Genomic DNA, 23097 nt, shown 5'->3' with positions numbered 1-23097 from the left:
TTACAAGGTGCCTTTAGGTGCCTTTCCACTGTAGTAACAGCTCCCTAGAGGAAGCTTCCAAAAAGCTTGAAAAAGATCCTAGTCTCATACATGGGAGGAATGATGAAAAGCATATCTGAGTTAGAAGCTTAATCAAACCAGGGCAAAACACTGCACAGTTGGGGATCTCTGAAATTATGATGGTTTTGACATGCCCAGAATAGATTTTAACCTGTAGTTACTCTCTTGAGAGACAGAAGACATTCAATTCCTTTAGGAAGCATTATATCTGAAGTCAGAAATTTCAGATTCAGTGAGAATGCTGTAAAACTTTAGGCATTAGCTGGAAGGTGGGAAGACTTCATCCTTCATCTGTCTGCAGAGACAAGGATGGCTTTGCTTCTCAAGCACAGGCTTTGAGAAGAGCTGTGCAGATGAGATAGAACATTTTGTTGATACTAAGTTGGCCTAATTTGAGCAAGGTGCTATGCTGCCCTGCAGGACTGTAGCAGAACTTTAGGAATCTAAGCTGTTCCATTGGCAAAAAGCAACACTCACTTGTTTGTTTTTTTTTTTTTTTTTGGAATAGGCACTCAATGTAGGAGCTGGAAGTAGGTAGGGGCTTAAATTCTATTATGGATCAAACCCACATCTGTAACTGTGCAGTCCCAAGTAATTCGTTCCCTTGTTCAATATAGCCTTGAAAATCTGCTGTGGTGGACTGCAATAATGTTGGGTTTGTTATTTTTTACTGTAATTGCAAATGCAATGTAAGGGGCTTTTTCTTGTCAGCTTAACATTTAAATCATTATGAGTTGGAAAATCATGACCACTGTATTTTTATTGGAGTGCATTCAGAGGTTAATGGCAACAAAAAGAAGAAAAAAATAGAATAGAGGAGGGAGAGAAGGAGGGACATTAAGGCAAAAATTATCAACTAGAGACTGACATTCCTTTTATATATGAAGTTTGAGTCACAACATACATCATACTGTAGGTAGTAGGAGTCATGAAATGGAAGGTACACATAGTGCTGTGTATGGGAAGATACCTAGGCTCCACCATATCCAGGGAAGGGAATTAGAGAAAGTTAAAGTCAAAGAGGATTTTGTTGTGAGTCCCCTCCTCTTTCATCTTGTCACTTCAATCCTAGATAAATACTAGGTTATATAATTATAAATGTCTATAATTATGGCTATGTATCTGTTTACCTTTCCATAAATGACTCTTGCTGCTGAGCATGCTGGCACAAGTAAGGATACCTCTTTGAACTAATGCTATAATGGTAGGATCCAAGACAGCAATGCATCCACTCTAAGGTAGACATGAACAGATCTGTTAACTGGCCAGAAGTCTGAAGCTGAAAGGAGTCATAGGAATTTGGGGATGCCAGCTCAAGCCTCTGTGACTTATGAAGATCATGTGCCCTTTTCAGATAAAAAATATCTTCATTGATACTCTCACAAATCTTGCTCACACCAACTCTTGCTCCCTTTTAGTTTTTCTCTAATCTTTTCCGGGTGCACATTTTGTCTCTGTTGTCTTCTCCTCACTTACTTTGGAAGAATTGGTATGTTTCACAGTTTATACAGCAAAAGTCTTTAGATAATTTTAGGAGGAGATTTTTAGCTTCTTAACAGAGATTTCAAATCCATACATGTGGGGGGTTTTTCTGTAGATTAGAAGTACAAGATATTCCAATGTGAAGCTGTATATTACAGGGTGATATTGCCTTTTTCCTTAGCCATAAGTGATGATTAAAGATGTCCAAGTTTTGAGAGTTTGAATTAAATTAATTTTTTGTCTTTGTCTTTTTTTTTTCATTTTTCATTTGTTTTCTCTCTCTCTCACTCTGAAACAAATTTTTCTTTCCCATGGGAAGTCATATGTAACATGGGAGAGCAGGCAGGAATTTTACCATCTGAAGTGTTGTTCCTAGATCTCCCACTAAGCCAGGAAACAATCTTGAACTATTGATTTAAATATTGAGAGGAAGGGGTGACAGCATTGTCTGTAAGGTGAAGAAGATTTTATTTTGGTTATATTCCTCGGTTATTTTTAAACTTTAACTGAAAAGTGTCATTGGCATGCTAGTGGATCTTTTTATGGAACAAGCAGATTTCTTTTACTTTTTAGTTTTGAAGTTGAGAGTGAATTTGCCTTTAAAATCTTATTGCATCCTAGTAAGTCAAATAAAAAAGTGCTCCAAAGTTTAACATGGTGAGTAGAAAATTGCTTGCGCTACAATATTTTAACGGCATTTGGCTTGAGTGGGCCAAGCTGAGAAGATGTAAGCTTTTTTGATAAAACTGGGAAAAGGAGTAGGCCAGAATATGCTGACTCAGTAGAAAGGGATTTTTATGGGATAAGTGGACTGAAGAAAGGCAATGGATAGTCGGAGGTGGAAAGGTTGTCATTGATGAGGGGGTTTAAATCTCACAGCTTTGCCAAGTCCTGGAATGCAATAATTTTGCTAGCCTTTCTGTAGAAGGTTTAACTAAAGACCCTAAATTCTGAGACCACTTTTAGTATGATTATTGCCATTTCTGTCTCAAGGATAGGAAGTAGAGCAACAAAAATAAATTCATTTTCCCCTCCCAATTCTGATGTATAGGATAACATTGGATCTAATGAGATAGGAAGTTGTTAATAATTTATGTCTCTAATTGGTGAAAATGTAATAAAAAAGAGAAGTTTAACTGTGTTCAGATGTGCAAGAAAAAATGAGAAGAGTTTTAAAAAATATTTGTATTATTGTTTTGCTGTTGGGATTTTTTTAAATTATCTGTACTCTTACATTTACTGACTTAAACACCTGTCAAAGGTATAAGGCACCTTCTTACAGAGTTACAGAATTTTGCTACTTCTATACTCTATGGCATACTAACTGCACAAGTCCTGCTTCTGCCACGAAGTTCTGAAACATATTGATTTGCCCAGTTATTTGTAAAAGGTGTATTATCATTATAATGTATGTAGCTGCTTTTGAAATCAGAACTTACTCAGCAGTCATGGCTCTGCAAATACCTGAAGATTATCCACCTTCTATTTCTTTCTGAAGCTCAATCCTTGTCTATGGCACTGTGTTTGTACAATTTTTTTCCTTCATTAGTTCATTTTTCAACTGCAACAATGACAATAAAGGTCTACTGCCCATCTTGAGGTAAAATTGTTGTGTGTATGCTTTTCTCTTCCACAGCTGTTGAAAAAGAAAGGAACATCCTCATTTCTTCAGAGACTGGAACGAGGGGGCCCAACCACTGTGGCAATACAACTCAGGGTCAGTGAACATCTTATGGACAGAAATTTGCAAAAGAATCTCCAGATGTTTAAAAGGCAGGATTACCCTCTGCAAATTGCAATGGAAGAAAGAAAAGTCTTATGTTTGAGGAATCTACTTGCATGACCTGGTCAACCCTTTTGAGAAAATGATGTTAAAAATTTAGGAAGAGCATATGTATTGAACAATTGTCTTAGCTGCACAAGAATTATTGATAATTGTTTGTTTGTTTGTTTGTTTGTTTGTTTGTTTGTTTGTTGCCCCCAGAAATCACTTGCAGATATTATTGGGAAGCTGCAGAACTGCACACCACATTTGGTTCATTGTATAAAACCTAATAACTCCAAGCTGCCAGATACTTTTGATAATTTTTACGTGTCTGCTCAACTGCAGTACATTCGTGTTCTAGACATGGTCAAAATTATCCGACATGGGTATCCAATACGTCTCTCTTTCACAGACTTCTTGTCAAGGTAAATTCTTTCAAGTTTCATAAAACCTTTTTTCTTACCTACAGTAAAAAACCTGTTTTGTTCTGGTAGTGTTTGTAATGTTGTTTTGCTTATGAGTTTTTCAGACTTTTTTCAGAAAAAAATCCTGTCTCCCTGAAGGGGTATAGGCCTGTTACTTTTTAATTGAACAAATAATGAACTTTAGAAGTATATTTATAAATTGATGCATTTATAAAATTTATATTGATATGTAGAAATATAAAGATCATCCGAAAAAATAAGTTTTAAAAGTTTGACCTCATAAAAGAGCCCTTTTTTACAATTTATATCATTTGCATTATTTAAAATATATAAAATATTGCATATTGTCTGCAGATAATTAAAAAGAAGAAGAAATAGTCTAATTTTTTCAACTTTCTAGTTGTAAGTAAGTGTCATGGGTTCATTATTTTTATCTCATAGCCTAGGATTTGCTTATGCCTGGTCCTGAGGTACTAATGCTCATACCACAGCTGCATTTTTATTATTGTTAGAAATCAATGACATATTGAATTAATGTGAAAAGACAAAAAGGTCTGCTTCTGTCAGCAGGCAAACTCTTGTTGCCCTTTCCCAGTTCAGTATTGGGGTTTTGGGTCACTTAATTCTTAAAAGATTCAGGAGAGAAAGAGGATTGTCTTGCCCAGGAAGTATTTGTTTAGCAGCCTCATGCACTCAAGACAAGTTCCATCTCTCTGTATGTTCTACTCCTTGATTAATGTATATCAGCCAGTCATGATCTAGCCTTATTTTACTTCTGAAAAACAGCATTAGTTGTTTACACATAAGTTTCAGTTGTCTTCTTGGAAAAGTTGTGGATGTTAAATTACTGCTTGGGCAGAAAGTTGTTCTCTCTGTAAATACTCAAAGAGTGAGGAGTATAGGAGTTTATAATCGTATTTCTTTCCTAATTAAACCGTCTGTGCCCTACCACAATAGTCATCTTCCACTGTGAATCAAGCTGGGCAGGCTGGTTGTGGAGAAGATGCAGATAATGGGAGATTTGGGAAAGCTTTTGTGTTCTAAAATTCCATGGGCAATCTCTATACAGCCATTTCTGTATAATTGAACTGGACCTTTGAGGTACTATTACACGAGCACAGTGCCACAACCTTTCCAACTGTTAGATCCTTACTGTGATTTCTGTCAGATATTTGCTTCCTTGTCACCCAGCCTCTTTCACTGCAATTCCCAGATACAGGCTGAGAATTACCACAGGCCTAGGATCAGTCCTGGTGAACAATATCTATCTAGGCTGCTGCTCTCTTTTGGAAGGTAAAGGAAATCAATCATGTGCACAAAGGTAATTTTCAGTGCCAGAGATAGGCACTCTTAACAGTATAGGGACAAGTCTGGCATATTTTCTTAATTTTGAGAAGTTTTGTTAAAAATGTAAATTCAGTCTTTTTCATCCATGCCTTCAAATACCTCCTGAAGGCAAATTTTTGCATGAAAGTCTAGAGGACATCTGGTGTCTCACAATAAATATTTATTTGCGGCAACAAGAGTAACACAAGACTAGCAAAAAACACCAATATGATGCCAGCAACACTTATGCTGTTAAAGTATTCCCATTTTGTTACTCTATAATCTTTATCCCTTTTCTTCCACAATAAAGTACCTTTGCAGGTTGTTTGCAGCTGATCCCCTGCCATTTTTACATATTTACATCAGGTCATAATAATATTATTGTTATACATAAAATTAATTACACAATGATGGGGCTAGCATGGTGTCACCAAAAAAGTTAATTTTTTGATATTCCCTGTAACTGTATATTGAACCTATTCAGAAGTTAGCAATAACGACTGCATACAGTCTCCCAATACTGCTGAATTTTTAGATTGGTGGCAAATAGAAACATGGAGTTCTTGGTCCAGAGCTATTGAAAAAGACTATCTGCATTGTGAGGTTTTTTATAGTAGTTTTTATAGTATCTTCCTTTGTGGAGGAGTTTTTCACTTTACCCACCATGACAAGCTAACCTTCATATTCACATTCATTGTATTTGGATAATTCATTCCACTTAAGAGTTCAAGAATGTGGCTATTTGCTCTTTTATTGGCTAAAAGCATGAAATTTTTAAGCAGAAAATATATTATTAGACTGCATTTCAAAAGTAATGTCAATTCTTAATGCTGTATGTTTTTTCAGCCAATAAACTACAAGTAAGAGAGAAATATTGAATTCAGAGATTATGAGTTACCTTTTCAAAACGTTTCCTTAAAACCTTAATTTGTGCTACATCTCTATATTGCCTTGGTAACTGAACAGGATATTTTTAGAAACCAGATAATTCGTTTCAGTGATTTTTTTTGTTAACTGTGTTAGTTTTGTTGACTGTTCAGCCATACTCTGGTCTTGTCTTACTATTAATTGATTGGAATGAGAAATTATTTGTTGTACTTCTATATAGGCTTACAGACCTGAAGCTGATGGAATTTTTCATCTTTCAAATTCTTATTTCCTTTGCTGTCAAACAGGTATTTCTAGTATTCTAAAGAGAATTTGTGGCCCTAAGCCCAACAGGAATTCCCAAAAGATAGGGAATTACTATCCTCCCTCATCATCCCTGCAGTTTTTGTGCATTTAATTTTTGGGTCTTCCTTATCATATAGGTAATGGGTTCAGAATTCAAAATAGCTACTAATTAAAACTTAACCCTTTTTTTGTTTTTTTTCTGCTAGCTTACAAGAAATGATGTTTGAATTAGGAGACTTTGTGGTAAAGAGATGGGATGTTGGAAAACTTATATTCTATCACCAATCAGACAGTAGCAGATCATTCTTAATTGGATGAATTAGAATAAATTTTTACTGCTATCTAGGTAGGGATTAATAAGATTTGTATTTAACCTATTTATGAGTTCCATTTGAACTCCTACAATGGCTTAAGAGAGATGTAGCTAAAGGAATGTCATATTTTGTAAGAGCATATCTTCCTGGGCTACAAAGTTTAATCATTATTTCTGGTGCTATCCTTTTGGATCTAATGGTTCTGCTTCTGTCTTATCAAAGTAAAAGTTGCCAGCTGTGAGGTGAACCCCTCAATCTCCAAAGTTTGCTGATCAGAAGAGAAATCTTGTGGAAATTCTCATTATTAAATGGAAGCTGTGGCACTTCTCAATGAATATATAAAAAAATGAGAATTCATAAGGTCAGATGCTAGTAAATCCTGTTGAAGTAGGATAATTAAGAAATCATATATGTGATTTCAACAGATTTGCCAGCTCCAGATGCAGGGTTTCTGCTGAATTTACCTGTAGCTGTGAGCAGAGAGACAGGGATCAGTTTTTACCTTACCTTAAAACCAGAAAACCTTGAGTAGTGCACATTTTACACTCCTGGAAAAGTTTACATGTATATTTTGCTTAATATCTTCAGAATGATTCTCAGTGGACTATTTTTTTTAAATTCTAGCTTTGCTTTTTAAGTCAAGGCAGTGGAACAAACAAAATTCTAATGGGTTTAAAGTTTCCAATTTGCAGTCTAAATTGTACACACAGGTAAAGTATCCTCAAATATCTTTTTTCTTGGAAGAAAGAAAACAGTAAAATAGCCGTGTAATTAGCAACTGTCTGCAGATGGCTGTTTCTTTCCAGTATTTAGTGTTTTGATATCTTATTTTAAATTGCTTCTGTTTTAAAATAGCTCTAATTTGGAATAAGATATACAAAAAGCCCATTAGTATAAACTGTAATTTATTATGGTTTTGGTAGTCGGTGCCATGGAATAGGAAAAGTAAGTATCAAGTGTCTGCACTGTTTCCAGTGCAGAACAATAGGGCTCAGAAACTCTCTGGGGCACAAACAGAGCCTCGTTATACAAGCCTAATATCTAGAATCTAATCTCTTTGCATCAATTAATAAAATGAATCCTGGCTGACTTTTGTGTCATTCACCACACATGGTGCTCAAGGAAGACATGCAAAAGCCATTTCGAATATAAATTTTTAAAAGTAATTTTAGTGTTCAAAGACCCATAAAGTGACCTCAGCAAAGTACAAGAATACTACTGTTCAGGTAAAAATGAGGCAGTAAGATGCTTTGTTTCACTCCCTCTGAAAAATTTTGTTTTGGTAGCATCCTCCTCTACAAACACTCCATGTTTTCCAAATTGAAATAGAAATTAAAATAACTCCTTCTTTCTACTTTAATGCTGCTCACCAAGTTGCTGAACTATACGCAGTTCTTTTCTCTGTCTGTATTTCAATTCCTTCCTTCCTTTCCTTTCTTTCTTTCCAAGGAAGAATTTATCACTACTAACTCAGAAACTGAGGCTCACATGTCCCCATTTTCTTATGTCTGGGACACTGCTTGGCAGTGGAGACTGCAAGGTCCAGTTACACAGGTCCTTAAATGAGGCATCTGTGTTTAGCCTTCCCTGCCAAGTTTACAGGAAACACTCAGAGCTGTTGAAGCTCAGGATAACCTCTGTGGATTACTGGAACTGATAAGCAATTTGAGCCTCTCACTTAGCAGATAAGAATGGCAGGATTTCTTTGGCAAAAATAATGTTATTAAAAAAGCCCAAATTCTAGTGTCCTGTTCCTTGCATTTATTTCTGCACTTTTTGAGTGTTTCTTGGAATTTCATCACTGTCTCTCAGCTTTATAGATGGCCTTTCCTGGGTTTAATTCTATCAATTTACTCTTCTGTTTTCCATCATGGAGGTCCCATTCTGCCTTCTGCTGCTGCTCAAGGAAGAGCAGACAAAATTCATAGTCTGAAGGAGTACATGAAGGCTGTATGTAGAGACATTCTTTACAGTATGGTGGCAAGAACAGTCACTAGAATGTTATGATTTACTATTTCTAATAATCTTTTAAAATTTCTTAAAATGCACCAATCTAATCTTTAGTTTTATTTAGGCTAATGTAGCCATGAAGTTTTATAAATAGTAATTTATCTTGTTAAGACAGCGTCAGGTCCTGGTTTGGAGGTGCAATGTCATGCCTTCTTTCTTCTCATCCTCCTCCTCCTTGTCCTCTTTCCCTTCCCCCTTCTTCCCCATCTTCTCCTCTTTTTCTCTTTCTTCTCCCTCCTTTCATAATCTAACCTTGCTCTCCTATATGAATAAGGTAAAAAATATCTAAATCACCAACTGTAGGCTTTATTAAAAAAATAAAATAGTTACTATTCGGATGATTTTTTGTTTTAAAGTAACTTCAAAAGATGATGAAACATACATTTTAATAGGAAATACTAGGAGAGAAGAATATGGAGCACAATGATAATAGATTCTTATGGTAATCATAGCAGTGAGGGTGAAACAAGTATGTTCAAAGACTGTTCTAATTACAGGTTTTCCTCTGATTTTGGTATGAAGTTCCTAATTTGTTCTTCAAGCTGCACTAAACTGCAGATCCTGAATTCTGTACTTCTAGTCAGGGCAGCATTCATTGATAATGAAATGCTCCAATGATCTTTACATCAGAACTTTAGTGCTTCAGAGTACTAAATTATTATTAACTCTTTCAAATAATTGACTTTGCTAAGAGATCATTATGAAGAGATATCTTGTTTTCTCAGGAAAGATTATGTTAATGTTGATATCATTGCCTAGTCAAGTAATGTCTGTCCTTTTCCTATAAAGCCCTTTTTAATAGCTATTTTAGTGTTTTCACCAAATTCATGCTATTAGCTGATGATGTATTGCACAGATGTGTTGTTTACGTTTGTAAATCATATGCGTGAGTCATCACTGTATATCTAAACTCCCTTCATCCAGAAACATTTTCCAGAAACATTTTATTGTTGACTTTTTTCTCTTTTCTTTCCCCTCTCCCTTTTATTTCCTCTTGAAAGCAGGGAAGCTATAATGTTTTATAATATATAATTTTTGAATGTAAAAAGTCAGCAGAACATTTCAGACTCTTATGAGTAAGTTAGGGCATTAGTGAGAATGATGTACAGAGCAGATTGCAAAGTGATGGGTCATCATCACACCAGCCCTTTCGGCTTTATTGTCTGCTATGCAGCATCAGTAATCTCATAGAGCACTACATTGATATGTGCCATGATACCTTAAATCTTTGCAAGGAGAGCAAGAAGCAATCTGACTGGTGCTACAAAAGCAGTATTTCATTAAAGTAGATGTAATAATATCAGTTTATATCAAATGGCTTTGTCGCTTCAGACCTGGAGCTGGAAGTGATATTTCTGATTGAGGATAATAATTTTTATTTGTCTTTCTTTCAGAATGCAAGCAAAGGTGAGTAAATGAAGTATCTTAAAGTCATCAGCTTTGAGGGCACTTTAAACCCAAATGCATAAACCTGGTAGTGGCTAACTAACTTCCTGTGAGGAGTGAAGGTCATCCTTGAAGTTTAAAACTGTGATTTTCAAAATGTCTGTGTCCTTGGCAATTTTGTAATTACTATAGAATCATAGAATGGTTTGGATTGGAAGAAATCTTAAAGATCATGTTGCTCCAAATAACCTGCCATGGAAACCTTCAACTTTACAAGGCTGCTCAGAGCCACTTCCAACCTGACCTTGGACACTTATAGTCATAAGACATCCACAGCTTCTCTGAGAAACCTGTTCCAGTGCCTTTTCAAGACCACAGCAAAGAATTTCATCCTAATATCCAATTTAAACCTGTCTTATTTCAGTTTAAAGCCATTCTCCTTTGTGCTATAATTTCCTGCCCTTTTCAAAAGTCCCCCTCTGACTTTCCTGTAGGCCACCTTTAGGTACTGGGAGGCTACAGTAAGGTCACTCCAGAGCGTTTTTCCTCTCCAGGGTGAGCAACCCCAGCTCCCTCAGCTTGTTTCCATAGAAGAGCTGCTTCAGGTCTCTGACTATCTTCATGGCCCTCCTCAGGACTTGCTCCAAAAGGTCAATGTCCGTCTTGATCTGAGGACCCCAGAGCTGGACACAGCACTCCAGGGGGAATCACAAGGGCAGAGCAGAGGGGCAGGATCACCTCCCTTGACCTGCTGGTTACACTTTTTTTTGATGGAGCCCAGGATAGTGTGGGATTTCTGGACTACAAATGCACATTGCCAGCTCCTGTCCCTTCTCATCCACCAGCACCCCGAATTAAGCACTTGGATAAAGAAGTGTCATTGGTTAACCCCAGGTGGCAGCTCAACCCCTCATGGCTACTAGCTCGTTCCTTCCTCAGTGGGGTCGGGGAGAAAATTAGGAGAGAAGTCAGAAAACTCATAGGTTGAAATAAATACAATTGAATAGAGAAAACAATATAAAAAAAAAATAAGGAACTTATTTTCTACTTCTCATTGGCAGAGCAGAAAGTATTTAATCATGAATACTGGTGACTTGGACAGACAAACACCATCACTCTGAAAGACCCTTCTTCCTTTTTCTACCTCAGCTTTTATTTGTTCTTTTCCTTTCACCAACCTTTTGGATACGGGAACCCAGTTTAGGATAATATACAGCATTCAGAGTTACTCTACTAATTCCTTATGAAACCTTACTGATAGGGCTTGATTATAATATAGGAGATACCAGAAGCCAGAATGCTCTGACATTCTCCCTTACAAGCCTATAAATTGAGTAAATCACCCTGGGGAATTTCTGAGACCTAACTAGGTATTTGGGACTGTTTCAAATCTACCTGTGCAATGTGATAGTGTAGCAAGAGTTACCAAGGTACTCATATTATGGAAAAACTAAATAGGTCTTTCCATGCAGTCTGACTGTCGATGGACTCTTCTGCTCTACTCCCTTTGGAGGTGTTTCTTTATTTCCATTTAGCTTGTTTGCCCCAGTCTCCCCATTAGGTCCTTTTTGATATTTTAGAAACAAGAAATGCGCAAGATACCTTCATATGCCTTTGGTGACTTGCCTAATGAACCAGGACTTGATTTGTAGGGTGTAAAGAAAAGTGATCACTTTTAAGACAGGATCACTTTTAGGATGGGATTCAACTGATTAGTCTTTTAGGTTTATCCATTTTTGCAGGTATTTCCCAGAATCAGTGTAGCTCCATTCTATGGCAAAGGAAAGAATTAATGCTTTGTAACAAGCTCTAAAAAAATCAGAGAACATTTTGCAGTCAAGACAGATGCAGTTTTTGAAGCTGTACCATGGCATCATCAGTTCTCTCGCCCACAGAATTAGTCTTGTAAATACAAAGTATCAGTGCTTATATTACGTGTCACAGAGTTTGGACTGCGAGGATGGTTAAACTGCTGGTGTTTCTGGGGCTTAGTGAGAGTGCACAAATAACTGACTATAAGAGAAAAGAGTTTCTCTTTTGACTGGAGTTTTCAGGGGAAGACTAGACACCTTACTTTATTTAGAAGGCATCTAGCTATATTTTGAAGGCAAAAATAAATATCAGCCTTGTTTGCTCGGGCATCTTCAGAAGCGTATAATGCAACCCTCATTTGCTAAAGCAATTACAAATGTGTAAATGTCTGTAAACAATTGAAGTCCGTTGAATTATTCATATCTGTCATACACTTAACAGTTCTACAAGATTGACAAGAAAAGGGGTCCCTTGAGCAGGAGGATGTAATTAGGTCATTAAATAGCCAGACAAAGGGAAATAAAGATGACATGGCCAGTTAAGTCTGATGGTTCCTAACTTTCAAATGTTTGATGTGTAACCTGAATAATCTTCCAGCATTATGTATATTACATTTAGTATAGAATGCATGAAACTTAGTGAAGCTTCTTGCAGTGTTTATTGTTTCATGCAATAGAGGCTGTCCCAGTTTTTAGGCTGTTTCAGTGAGAATCTCATAGTATTGTTCTCCCTCCATTATTAGGTGCATACAGCTATATTAATTTCCTTAGGCAACAATAAATCTATTGGGCACGCACAAGCATAATTCTGACTGAACTGTTTCAACAGTTCTTGTGGTTTTCTTTATTTAAACTTCAAAATCTGTGAAATTCTAAAATGTTGATTTAATTTCTAGATTAAAGCGCCACCCTTGGTACCTCTGATTTCCACTAGCACTTGACATTTCTTATCTGTCAGATTTAATAAAATGTTTATTAGATCACTAAATAATCCTTACAATAATTATAAAAATCTATGCATGTTTTACATCTGTGAATTTTAAAGCTTGTGCTATTTCTAGACATAGAGAAATGTTGTCACAAGGTGCTAAAATACCTACCACAGCACTGGATTTCATCTAAAAGTATGGATTATAAAAATAGATAGAATTATATTTGTACACAAATAAGTATAATGAAAGTTCTTGACCCATATCTCACAAACTGAGTTCGATGTGCCTATAACAAGCAGCTAATAACTTTATTTCAGAACCTTAAGGTTCCAACAAAAATCTTTATTGAGTACTTCATAATTTGCTGACATCACATAATGACAAAGATAATGGACATAGATTTATGTGTAGCAGTAAGAAATTCAGTTAAATACCTCACATAGAAATAAACCTTTTAAAATATTATCAACCACTAATATTTTCACTAATCTTTATACATTGAAACTCTTCTAAGTAAATACTTGTTAGAATTACTGACCTCCTAAATTAATACAGCATATATTTAAAATAAATATTTTAATGAAGTAAGTATCTAGCTCATTCATTTATGCCAGTGACACTATGCAGGAACTTTGAATTATCAGATTAAGGTGCAAATTGTCACATAGATTAATTTTACTGTACAATTTTAAAATAATTCCTTGTTATTTATTGCTTAATTAAATATATCTGTGTTTAGAAAAATATTGGTTGATCTTGAGTGCTGCTTTTTTATGGTCATAGGACTTGTATAGGTCATAGGACTTGTATAGATGCAGTCCAGCTGCCTCACACGCAAAAACAACTGTGACCCTCCTGCTGTTTCCTTTTTCCATAGCTCTGCAGCTGTTAAATTCTTTCCACTCCACCTCAGATATTCATGGCACCCTTTTTCTCCTTATCCATATCTTGATATTCTCTACAACCATTTAATCTTCAGCAGGAGAACTTGGAATGACACTTCCTAAAGCTAGATTTCCTAGTCAGGCTGAATAATAATAGGCAGTTTATATTGGTGATATATGAGAGCAAACACAAAATCCTATGCAAGCATGCACACAAAATCCTTTTATGCATCTTAATCACTGGGTCTTACTTTGCTTTCTGGTTTAGACCAATGTGGCATTAATTTAACATCATGTGTTTTAGCAGAATTACTCCAGCTATATTCCACTCTAAATGAGAGCAGAATCTGGTCCACTCTTGGCACATGACCTTAGTATATCTTGAAAAATGATGCTCTTGTATGGCTTGTCTAACCATTATACAATCCAGAGCCAGGAGAATCCCTGTTACCCAGACTGATAGTACTCACAGGGTTCAGGGGCACAAGGGGAGCTCCCACAGAAGACAGAAGTAGAGATGATCTCACAGAAAAGCTATTTTGACATATAGTTTAAAAGAGTCCAAAAATCCTTCCCCATTATCCCAATAAATGTTATCAAAGCTACTAGTGAGTACTGCAGGAAGGGATTTTTATGTTCCCATTCCTCTTTGGCTGAGTACTGGTTGCACAGGAGAAAAAACCACCAAAAGGAATGAAGAGATAAAGGTGGAACAGCAAATCTAATCCTATTTCTCTTTAACATCACAATTTCCATTTGACTCTGGTTTTACTTTCTGCTTCTGCAATATACATCTTTCTCAGTATATTTCCCAATGAGCTGGGCAGTGCCTTCTTGGCAGACAGTGAGCCACTGAAGCAGCAATGTCACCAGGAGACCAAGCAGGAAAGTGTCAGTGTTTCAGTGGTTCAATTGGAGGACTTTGGTGTCCTATTAGCACATGGCTGTGTCGGCAAAGGAAGGACAGGCGCTTCACTGATGCCAGTCCTACAAGACCTTTGTGTTAAACAGAATCAAACTAGCAGGTAAACAAAGAAATTTAAATTTATTCTATAGCCCATATAGAATTTAAATTCATTCTATAGCTCAGTGTGTACAGTGAAGCATTTTATGGCCCTGTGTGCATGTTGGTAGGATTCCCAAGCATGGAGAGGTAGTTAGCTGTGGAAAAGACCTACCTAGCAAGAGCTAAAGGTAAACATTTGCTGAAGTAGAGTCAGATGTATATGTTTGTAGATGTAACAGAATTGTTTGTTTGCTCAATGCCAGCGTATTTCTGAGACAATGTGTGATTTTTGCAAATTTTTAAAGTAAATATGTTTTACATTGTTTTGTCAAGATGAAATGGGAATGTCGTCTTTAGGTAGGATGGTGCAAAAGTATTGTAAATCTTAAGCAAATCTTTAGCAGATGTTGCGAATTCATATTTTGTATTTATGTAGTTGAATCCACTAATCCCAAGAGCTGAACTATAATTTATATTCTACTCACTATTCTGCTGCCACATTGTCTGAGATAAGAAAGCCTCTGCTTAATTACAGGAAGTATATGAATAAATAATCCAGGACTAAGACACACATATCTTCATTACTTCTTTTCTTCAGAAACTGAAATTCAGATGTTTAGAAAAGATTGAGGGTCGCAAAGTCTAATGCAAAAAAAACCCCATAAAACTCAGAAAAAATTAATTCTTCCAATTAATTTCATTATCATCTGTCACAAGGTAGTATCTTTATCTGAGAAATTGGTCTTAATTTTTATTCAGTTTAAATTAAAACATCCCAAATGACCACTTCTGCAAAGTTGTGTGATTCAGTGAACTTCATAGCCATGACCCTCCTTCAACAGTCTGTACTGAGCTCTACATTGGCCCAGTGACTGACTCACATTTGGGATACTGTAAAATTTTATTCTTGGGATATTCTGAGTATTCTTCCAGTTTTATTTCTTAGTCCTAAATTTTGGGTTTTTTTCTCAGTTACTTGTAATTTATTGTCATTCTTGAGTATATTTTCCTTTTTCTACACACATATTAAACCATGCTGCATATTTTCCTATGACCCCTTGTACAGGAAGTGAATTTTAAATTGTTGAAGTAAAAAAATCAGTATATTTTACCAGAAAAAAAATATCTATAGAAACAAGGTAAAACTATGATTACTGGTCACTTCATTGTAAAATCACTTTTAGCATTATTAGATTTCCAAAATTGCTGTGCTTTCATTTTTTTTCCCTTAATTCTTATTGGCCAGCAAATCTAGACACTTAAGACTGTGTTTCTTGATATCAATTAAGATATTAAAAATATAATATGCTAGGCAGGTACTTTGAAGTTTTGGTTCATTGCCATATATACTTGCTAATCGTTTCAGGTACATTGCTCTTCATGCTCACATTTACAATATTCTGAATTATTTCTGTAAATCTCTATGAAGCAGCCTTGGTGTGAAATTTGTTTGTAAAAAGGTGAACTTTATAATCTTATTCTGAATTTTTATAGTCCTAAAAAAGAAACCCCAAATGCAGTCTGTCTGATGTAATCTGTTATTTCTAAAAGCATAATTTTCTTATTCTTTTCTTATTCTCTCAAAATTTTTTAATATATGCTTTGGTTCTTAATATTTATGCTCTATAATAAGATATTTATGTCATATATATTGTACAGAGATTGACAGCATCACTTTTGTTTTCTTGTAAACTATAATATTCTATTTCCTCTTTTCTAATTATTTGGAATTTCCCATATTCCTCATATTTCAAAAATAATTAGGTTATTCGTTCAAGAAAAAAATATAACAGAGGGAAGAGGAATGAATGAATATTTATCCTTTACATAAAGGTAACATTAATCAAAAGTTTCCATCCTATTCTTTGCTACTCACTGATTTTATAAGCTTTCTACTGAAAATTTTTCAGGCAATCTCTCTCCAGCAGATAGGCTCTCTGGATGTTTCAGCTTTCACTTGATAGACTTTTCAAATAAAACCTTGCGTAACCCACTCTTCCCATCCTCCCCAAATCTAAACAAACAAAACTAAAAATCCTGAGTTGTAAGCACATAGTGACAAGTTTGGCAAACAAAGTCCATTTCTTTCACATATTTCAGATATCAACAATTAATGATTGTCAAAGAAAGAGAAAATGAAGTATAGAAAAGGGAAAAGAGACAATTTTCTGAGACAGCACAAGCTGAATCTTTATGATGGCAATTTTTGTATTTCTTCTAGCAAAAATATGGGACATAATTTAATTTTGATTGCTGCCTTTTATTCACTACCTTTTGAATAGATCTTATTAAATCATACCAGTTTACCTTGGCAAACAGAGTACATTGTAGTAAGCAAAAAAAGAGAAAATAAAGCTACAACATAATGAATTATACTGACAAGAGTGTCACTCATTTTTCCTTATATAAGTTGTGTTTGGATATTGAAAACTTAAAAGCAGATAACTTATCACTCTTTAAAAGCAGTTACCTGCCAGCCATATGTGATTTTTATTTTTTTAAGCAGCAAGACAAAGACATGGAAAGAAGGAGCTTCCTTCAGGAAAGATTTGACTTGTGGTGTTAGAAACTATCCTCTTACTGAGAACATTGGATTGCAGGCAGTAGCTACCTCTAATTTTATTATTTTTGGTGTTCCTTTCTTAATGAGGCAAGAGAGAGACCTGAGAATAAGAACAGCAAAACAACCAACCAACAAAAGTAGTTCTGTGGCTTCAGTTCAAAGACATATTTTATTAAGCTATTGATTTGGGGCTGCTTGTTTTCCTGCCCTTTGTACTTGCCGTATTTTCCTTTAGTGTCTTCTGTCACGTTGTGCTATTGAAATTGAGTGAGTCGTGTTTATTCCAGTGCTTAAAGATTTGCTGTGCATACAGAACTGGGAGTACAGCCCTACAGCCCATTTGTGCACACTCTGTGTAAATCAAATAACGTGCTGAGCCTTAGAATATCGCTGTGGGTTACTGTGCCATAACCTGAACTGTAGAATATTCTGTCTTGGGGAAAAACAGCCTGCTGGATCTTGTCAGCTGTGCACTTAGGGAGGTGAGGGAGAAAATGATTAGATAACATCCTTATCTGTGAAGACCCAAGAGAACTGAGTTTTCCATATTCACAAGCTATTGGCAGCAGTATCTACTCCAAACAAATAAAAAATTTCCCTGATAGAGCACATTATTCAGAAGCAAAGGAAGAGAGGTCAAAGCACATATCTGCACCACCAGAGAATCCTAGCCAGTCTGTACATGCTCGCAGTGTGAGCCTGTCTAGCCAGAATATCTTTCTTCTGTTTATGCTTCTGAAAATGACAAGTTAGGACAAGGAGGGTGCTGAAGGAAAAAGCTGGGGAAAATGGATCTTTTCTCACACTGATGTATGTGGATGGGTACTGGGGAGACTCTCCTTTACCCTGATAGTAGTGTTCACTGTCTCAGCTTGTAACTAGAAGAGGTTTTGCATTTACTTCCTTCCAACAGTACATTAGTCTTGGCATAGCAGTGGAGTGGTGTTGATTCAAATTAATCCTTTAGACCTCTCTGTTTTGTGTTTTATTTTTGATCCCTTAGTGAGTGAGTTGCTCTGGCTAGCCATGAAATACTGGGGATTTTTAGCTTCCCGGCTATGAAGGAGATTCACTTTGCCTGATATTAGATGTCTAGGCTGGAGGCAAGAGCATCTTTATATTCAGTGGAAAGACGTGATGATCTTACAGTGCACAGTTCATCTGACCTGTTGTAAACATCAATATTACAGTGAGGAATATGACACCAGAATACTCTATTCTACTGAATTTTAAGAAAGTCTAGACAAGTGACTTGTCAATCCAAGTTTAGCTGAAATGTATTTCCAGGAATAAAGGCCTCTTTTTAGTGAGGTAGCACTGAGTATGCTTTCTGGATTCCTTAGGATCCTCTCTAAACATTCTGCATTATCGACTGGGGGCAAAGTGTGTGACCTGTCAGGTGGGAAGAAGCCTGGTACTTTTTGGTTGCATTCATTCACTTCAGAGTAAAGGAAGGCTGGAGTGCTGGGGGAAGAATTCTCTGTGAGGGAAAGTTTCAAAGATTCCCCAGATTGCATTTCCCCAAAAGCAAACCCCCTTGTTGCAAGTAATTAAAGTTTATTTATACAAGCTTCCATCATAATTTCAGTATTCAGTGATACTGTAATTTCTGTAATAGAAGAAAAATATGGAAAAAATAAATTCTTTTGCTCATCCTGAGAATGATTAAATTTAAGATGATATTAAATTATTGTGTCTACATAGAAACACAAGGTCAATCCACAGTAAAAAGTATCTGATACCCAAAAAAGATTTTGCATTTTGATAATAATGTCACACTTGTAAGTTTTTATTTCCTTCTTTATATTTTAGTTTATTGTCAGTTTAAAGAAAAAGGTTTTCATTTTTTCACTCATTTAAAGCTAAGTACAGAAGAAATTATGTAAGCTTATGGTTAGACCATCCCTTTTGTCCAGAACAAATGTGGGCTCCCACCAACAGGTGTAGTCCTTATTCCATTCATTCAAGAACTTCCATTACTTCCCTGGCATTGACATGGGTATATGCACAGCTGGACTGAGAGTCAAATTGGGGCACCACTATGGCTGAAAAATAGCTGCAAACTTTGTGTTGTTTTTATCTTTATACAAGATGAAAATGGTTGATAACAGATGATAACACAGGAAATAAAGGTACTTTTTCATTTTGGATGCTTGTCCAGTAGATTTGAAAAAAGTGATAGGGCAAATAAGGAGGTTCTCTTAGACCCTCTGTTAGTCACTGCAGGGTGAGTAGCTCAGTCAGACAAGTAGGTGTGAAGATGAGCTTCCTCTCAGGCACCCAAATGAAAGCATCCAGTCTGGACTTTTCCTCTGAGTCCACTTGAGGCCAGTGGAGAAAGGCACCTCCAGAGGGCAATGTCTTCTCATTTTATCAAAAAGATCTAGAATGCATAGAAAAAGTCACGGCGGAAATACCTGTCTTCACAGGCTGTTTTGAGAAGAAGGTGACTAACTCAGGCTAGCACAGCTTTTCAGTGTCGAACATAGGGAAAGTAGACCATCTTCCAAATGTCCTGCTGTATTCACGGGGGAAGTTTATGGCAGAGTTAAATTTCCATACCTTCATCTTTCTCTACTACCATAACCAATCCTCCTTTTCTAAGATAGAGCTTGCTTTAACAGATAGAAGGGGATTGTGCGCTGTGATTAGACAGGATAATGTGGTGGAATTTCAGAGACTTTAAAAGCTGGAGGAAAATGGTGGATCATTTTTGTCTGGCATCCTGTATAATGCAGATTATAAAGAATGTTTGGCTATCCTTGAATTCTATCATTTTCATGTCGTTAAAGAAAACTTGAGCCAAATGTAGGACTTCAACCTTTTAAATTTTAATTTATTTTTTTTTTAAGGAGAAAAATAAATTTCTTTTAGTTTCTGCTGTAAGGGAGTTTCAGGCTGACCACTTTTGCAGTTACTTCTTCATGCATTGTGAGTCAATGCTTAGTCATGAATCTTCACTTCAGTCAGCAGTTGCTAAACTTTCCAGCAGTTTTTTTCTCTAACACCTCTGATTTCCCATGACTTCTAAGAAAAACTGTTGATGCAAGTAGGGAAATAAGGTGATTCCAGCCTTAATAGAAACCTGTAAAATAAATGTCCTTGTGACCATGCAGCTAGTTGAATATTCCCAGTTTTCTAATGCTAAACTGGATTGTGAGACTAAATACAAGGATCTGTGATGAAGTTTTGGACCCTTCTTACCACAGAACGGTTCTTGGGCACAATTTGGGAGCTAGGACAGGCTGGTGACCAGTCAGAGAAGGCAGCTTAGACATGGTTGCACTCTGTTGGAAGGGGACACAGTTCAATAGAACAGAACAGATTACATAATATTACATGTATAAATAAATCATCAGGCTAGGGTTTTTCCAGATGGCTTCTATGTCAGAGAAGCAGTCCCTCTCACTTTTCATTTACTAGTGTAGACTTAGTCATGTGGTCCTCAGTGGGACTGCTACCAGACAAGAGACTATTTCCAGACTGCAGGAGCTGAGGTACCCCAGGGTCTGTGCAGCTGCACCAAACTAGAAGTCTAGGTGAAATTTGGTCCTACAGCAGTTTACCTGTAGATGTTGCTCCAGACTTGCCACAGCTTCTGGGACAATTGAGGTCCCTGGAGTCATTTTAGCACTGCAGCTTTGCCTACCATGGTGTGTGAAAGGGGTCCCAAGAAAGCAATGTTTTGGGTTGTAGCACAGATATAGGTGAATTCAGCTGTTAAATAAATAGATAAATAAAATGTCAGGAAATGTAATTAACACACAAACTTAAAAACTTCTTAATTTCACTGGGAGTTTAATCAAAAGTGGCATGTTTGCAAAGTGTATATCCTTTTCAAAGCCTAGCTTTTTGTATCGAAAGACATTCTGACTCATTACATGCAGTCAGATCTAGACAAAGCAATACCTCCAAGAAAGTATAGTAATATTTTGTAGCATTAAGATGTATAAAATTCATTAATTTCTTTAGTAATAAGTTACAATAAATTTAGTAAGTCGACAGTGAAAGTTTGAGTTTTATATTTTATTGGACTTTGTATTACTTAAGTTTCCTTCTTGATATTTTTATATGGTACATCAAAGAGCCCTTTAATATCCAGCATTTTCTGTCTTTGAAGATACTCAATGCTATAATCAATTATCCTCTTGAACTTCTTTCCAGTAGTGTAAAACTGATCCAGTTCCTGGAAGTCTCTTTGCTACATGACCTTCTGTTCAAAATGAAATAAATTTCAGATTGATGAAAATAATTTTTGTCAAAGTCGCTTTCTTATGAATTACACATTAAGAGGCATAAGTTGTATGACACATACTGAAAACTTATTTTCCTCCTTTCAATGACCCAGTTCAGTCCCAGTGATCTTCACTGGGGAGGCTTTTCATTCCTTTGGCATTGATTTTCAGTGAGGCATCCAAAGAACTGACAGGAAGTAAATTTGGGTTTTAGGCATCACTTGTTATTAACCAAGGTCGTGTCTAAAAATATACAAGATTTAGAGCAGTTTGCCTTCGTGTTTTCTTCACCCTGATCAAATCCCAGCCTTCCAGTTTGGATATTCCTTTGAGACTCAAAAGAAAACTGACAATTTCTACAAAATGTTAATAAAGCTAACACAAGAGTAACTACTTCTGCTGATTTTTCTAGGTATAAAGATTTGGCTGATACAGCAGCAGGAGAGAAGAAGAAGTTGAGTGCCAAGGAGAGATGTCATCTTGTTCTTCAGCAGTGTAAATTACAAGGCTGGCAGGTTTGTGATCTACAGAGCAATTAAAATATCATTCTTTAAACAAGCTAGCTGAGTCATTTCCATTGGTGGCAAGCCACCACATCCTTTGCAGCAGTGTATTTTTTTTGCCATTTAATATATGCTTGTGTAAATTATAAATCTAATTTTCAGATTTTTATGAGTAACTGATCATTGTGTCAAAAAAATCTGTGTATTCTTGTGGGAAGAAAAGTATTCAATTTACCATGCACACTATGTAAATTTTTATCCAGATTTTTGAAGGTATTTATTATATACATTTTAGTGGTTGAATAGTTCCTGAGTAACCTTACATATTTTATTTCTTTTAAATCCTAAATGCTCTACTGTCTTAACAGGGCAGACTCAAAATCAGATAATTAGGATTTCCCAGGTAGTCAGTGCATTTGTAGGTGCCAGCTTGCTGATCCACAGACCCACCAGAGAACATGAGGTTGCCATACATCAAGTAAATTAAAAAAAAAAAATTAAAAATTGCCAAACACTAAACAGGAAACTATCAACTCCCTGTCTTGTCTCCTTATCCTATTTATATCATATAATTCTCAACAGTATGAAGACTTCAAGGTGGATGTCTCCATTTGTCCAGAATACTCAGTTTTCTGCTTTGGATAGCTTTGTAATTGAGTAGGACTAATTTCTTTAATATGTCCATTTTAGAAAGAAAAACGTGTTTCTTTGCATAGTATAGAAGTTATTGAATAGAAATGAAGCTTTCTGTGGTTTCACCCACAGCACACTCCTGCAGGCAGTGTGAGGTTCAGATTGTGGCCTTTTTCCAGCCTAGCAGAAATCTGTTCCACAAGAGAGCATCCAGACCAATTTCAGGGATAGCTGTGAAGTTAAGGGATTGGACAGTGGTTAGGGCTCTCTTAAAGGCTTCTTCAGTTTTAAGGATGAGGTCTTCTAATTAATGTATAACTTCTGAGTATTAAGATGCCCAGAAAAATTTCTGCAAGCTGTTCATAAAGGCCAAGGACTAAGTCAGAATGTGTGCTATGGATACTTCTCAGTGGCCCAGATTGCTTAGTAACAGGAGCAAAAATAGGCCCCCACTAGGCTGGGAGCACACATGTATGATCACCTGAACTCAGACATGTAAGAAATTTTTTCTTTTATCAAAATACTGTTTAAAGCCACAGTTTAGTAACCAAGCAAAGCAGAGGAAGCATATAGCCCCTTTCCCTCAATA

At 36.2% G+C, this 23097-nt stretch overlaps 1 protein-coding gene across 8 annotated transcripts in view; it reads left to right on the top strand.

The window, feature by feature from the left end:
• Positions 1-23097, top strand: part of MYO16 (myosin XVI) — a 356263-nt gene that overhangs the window by 265684 nt on the left and 67482 nt on the right. For all 8 annotated transcript variants that reach the window (XM_030280385.4, XM_072933685.1, XM_030280401.4 and 5 more), the window contains exons 26-28: positions 3179-3259; positions 3527-3732; positions 21785-21887. In XM_030280385.4, the coding sequence (XP_030136245.2) occupies positions 3179-3259; positions 3527-3732; positions 21785-21887 (390 nt within the window). The remainder of the gene's footprint in view (positions 1-3178; positions 3260-3526; positions 3733-21784; positions 21888-23097) is intronic.

This window comes from Taeniopygia guttata, chromosome 1 (genome assembly GCF_048771995.1).
Source record: "Taeniopygia guttata chromosome 1, bTaeGut7.mat, whole genome shotgun sequence".
Taxonomy (NCBI): Eukaryota; Metazoa; Chordata; class Aves; order Passeriformes; family Estrildidae; genus Taeniopygia; species Taeniopygia guttata.
Note: the sequence above shows the minus strand (reverse complement) of the source record. Positions and strands in the feature narration are given on the sequence as shown.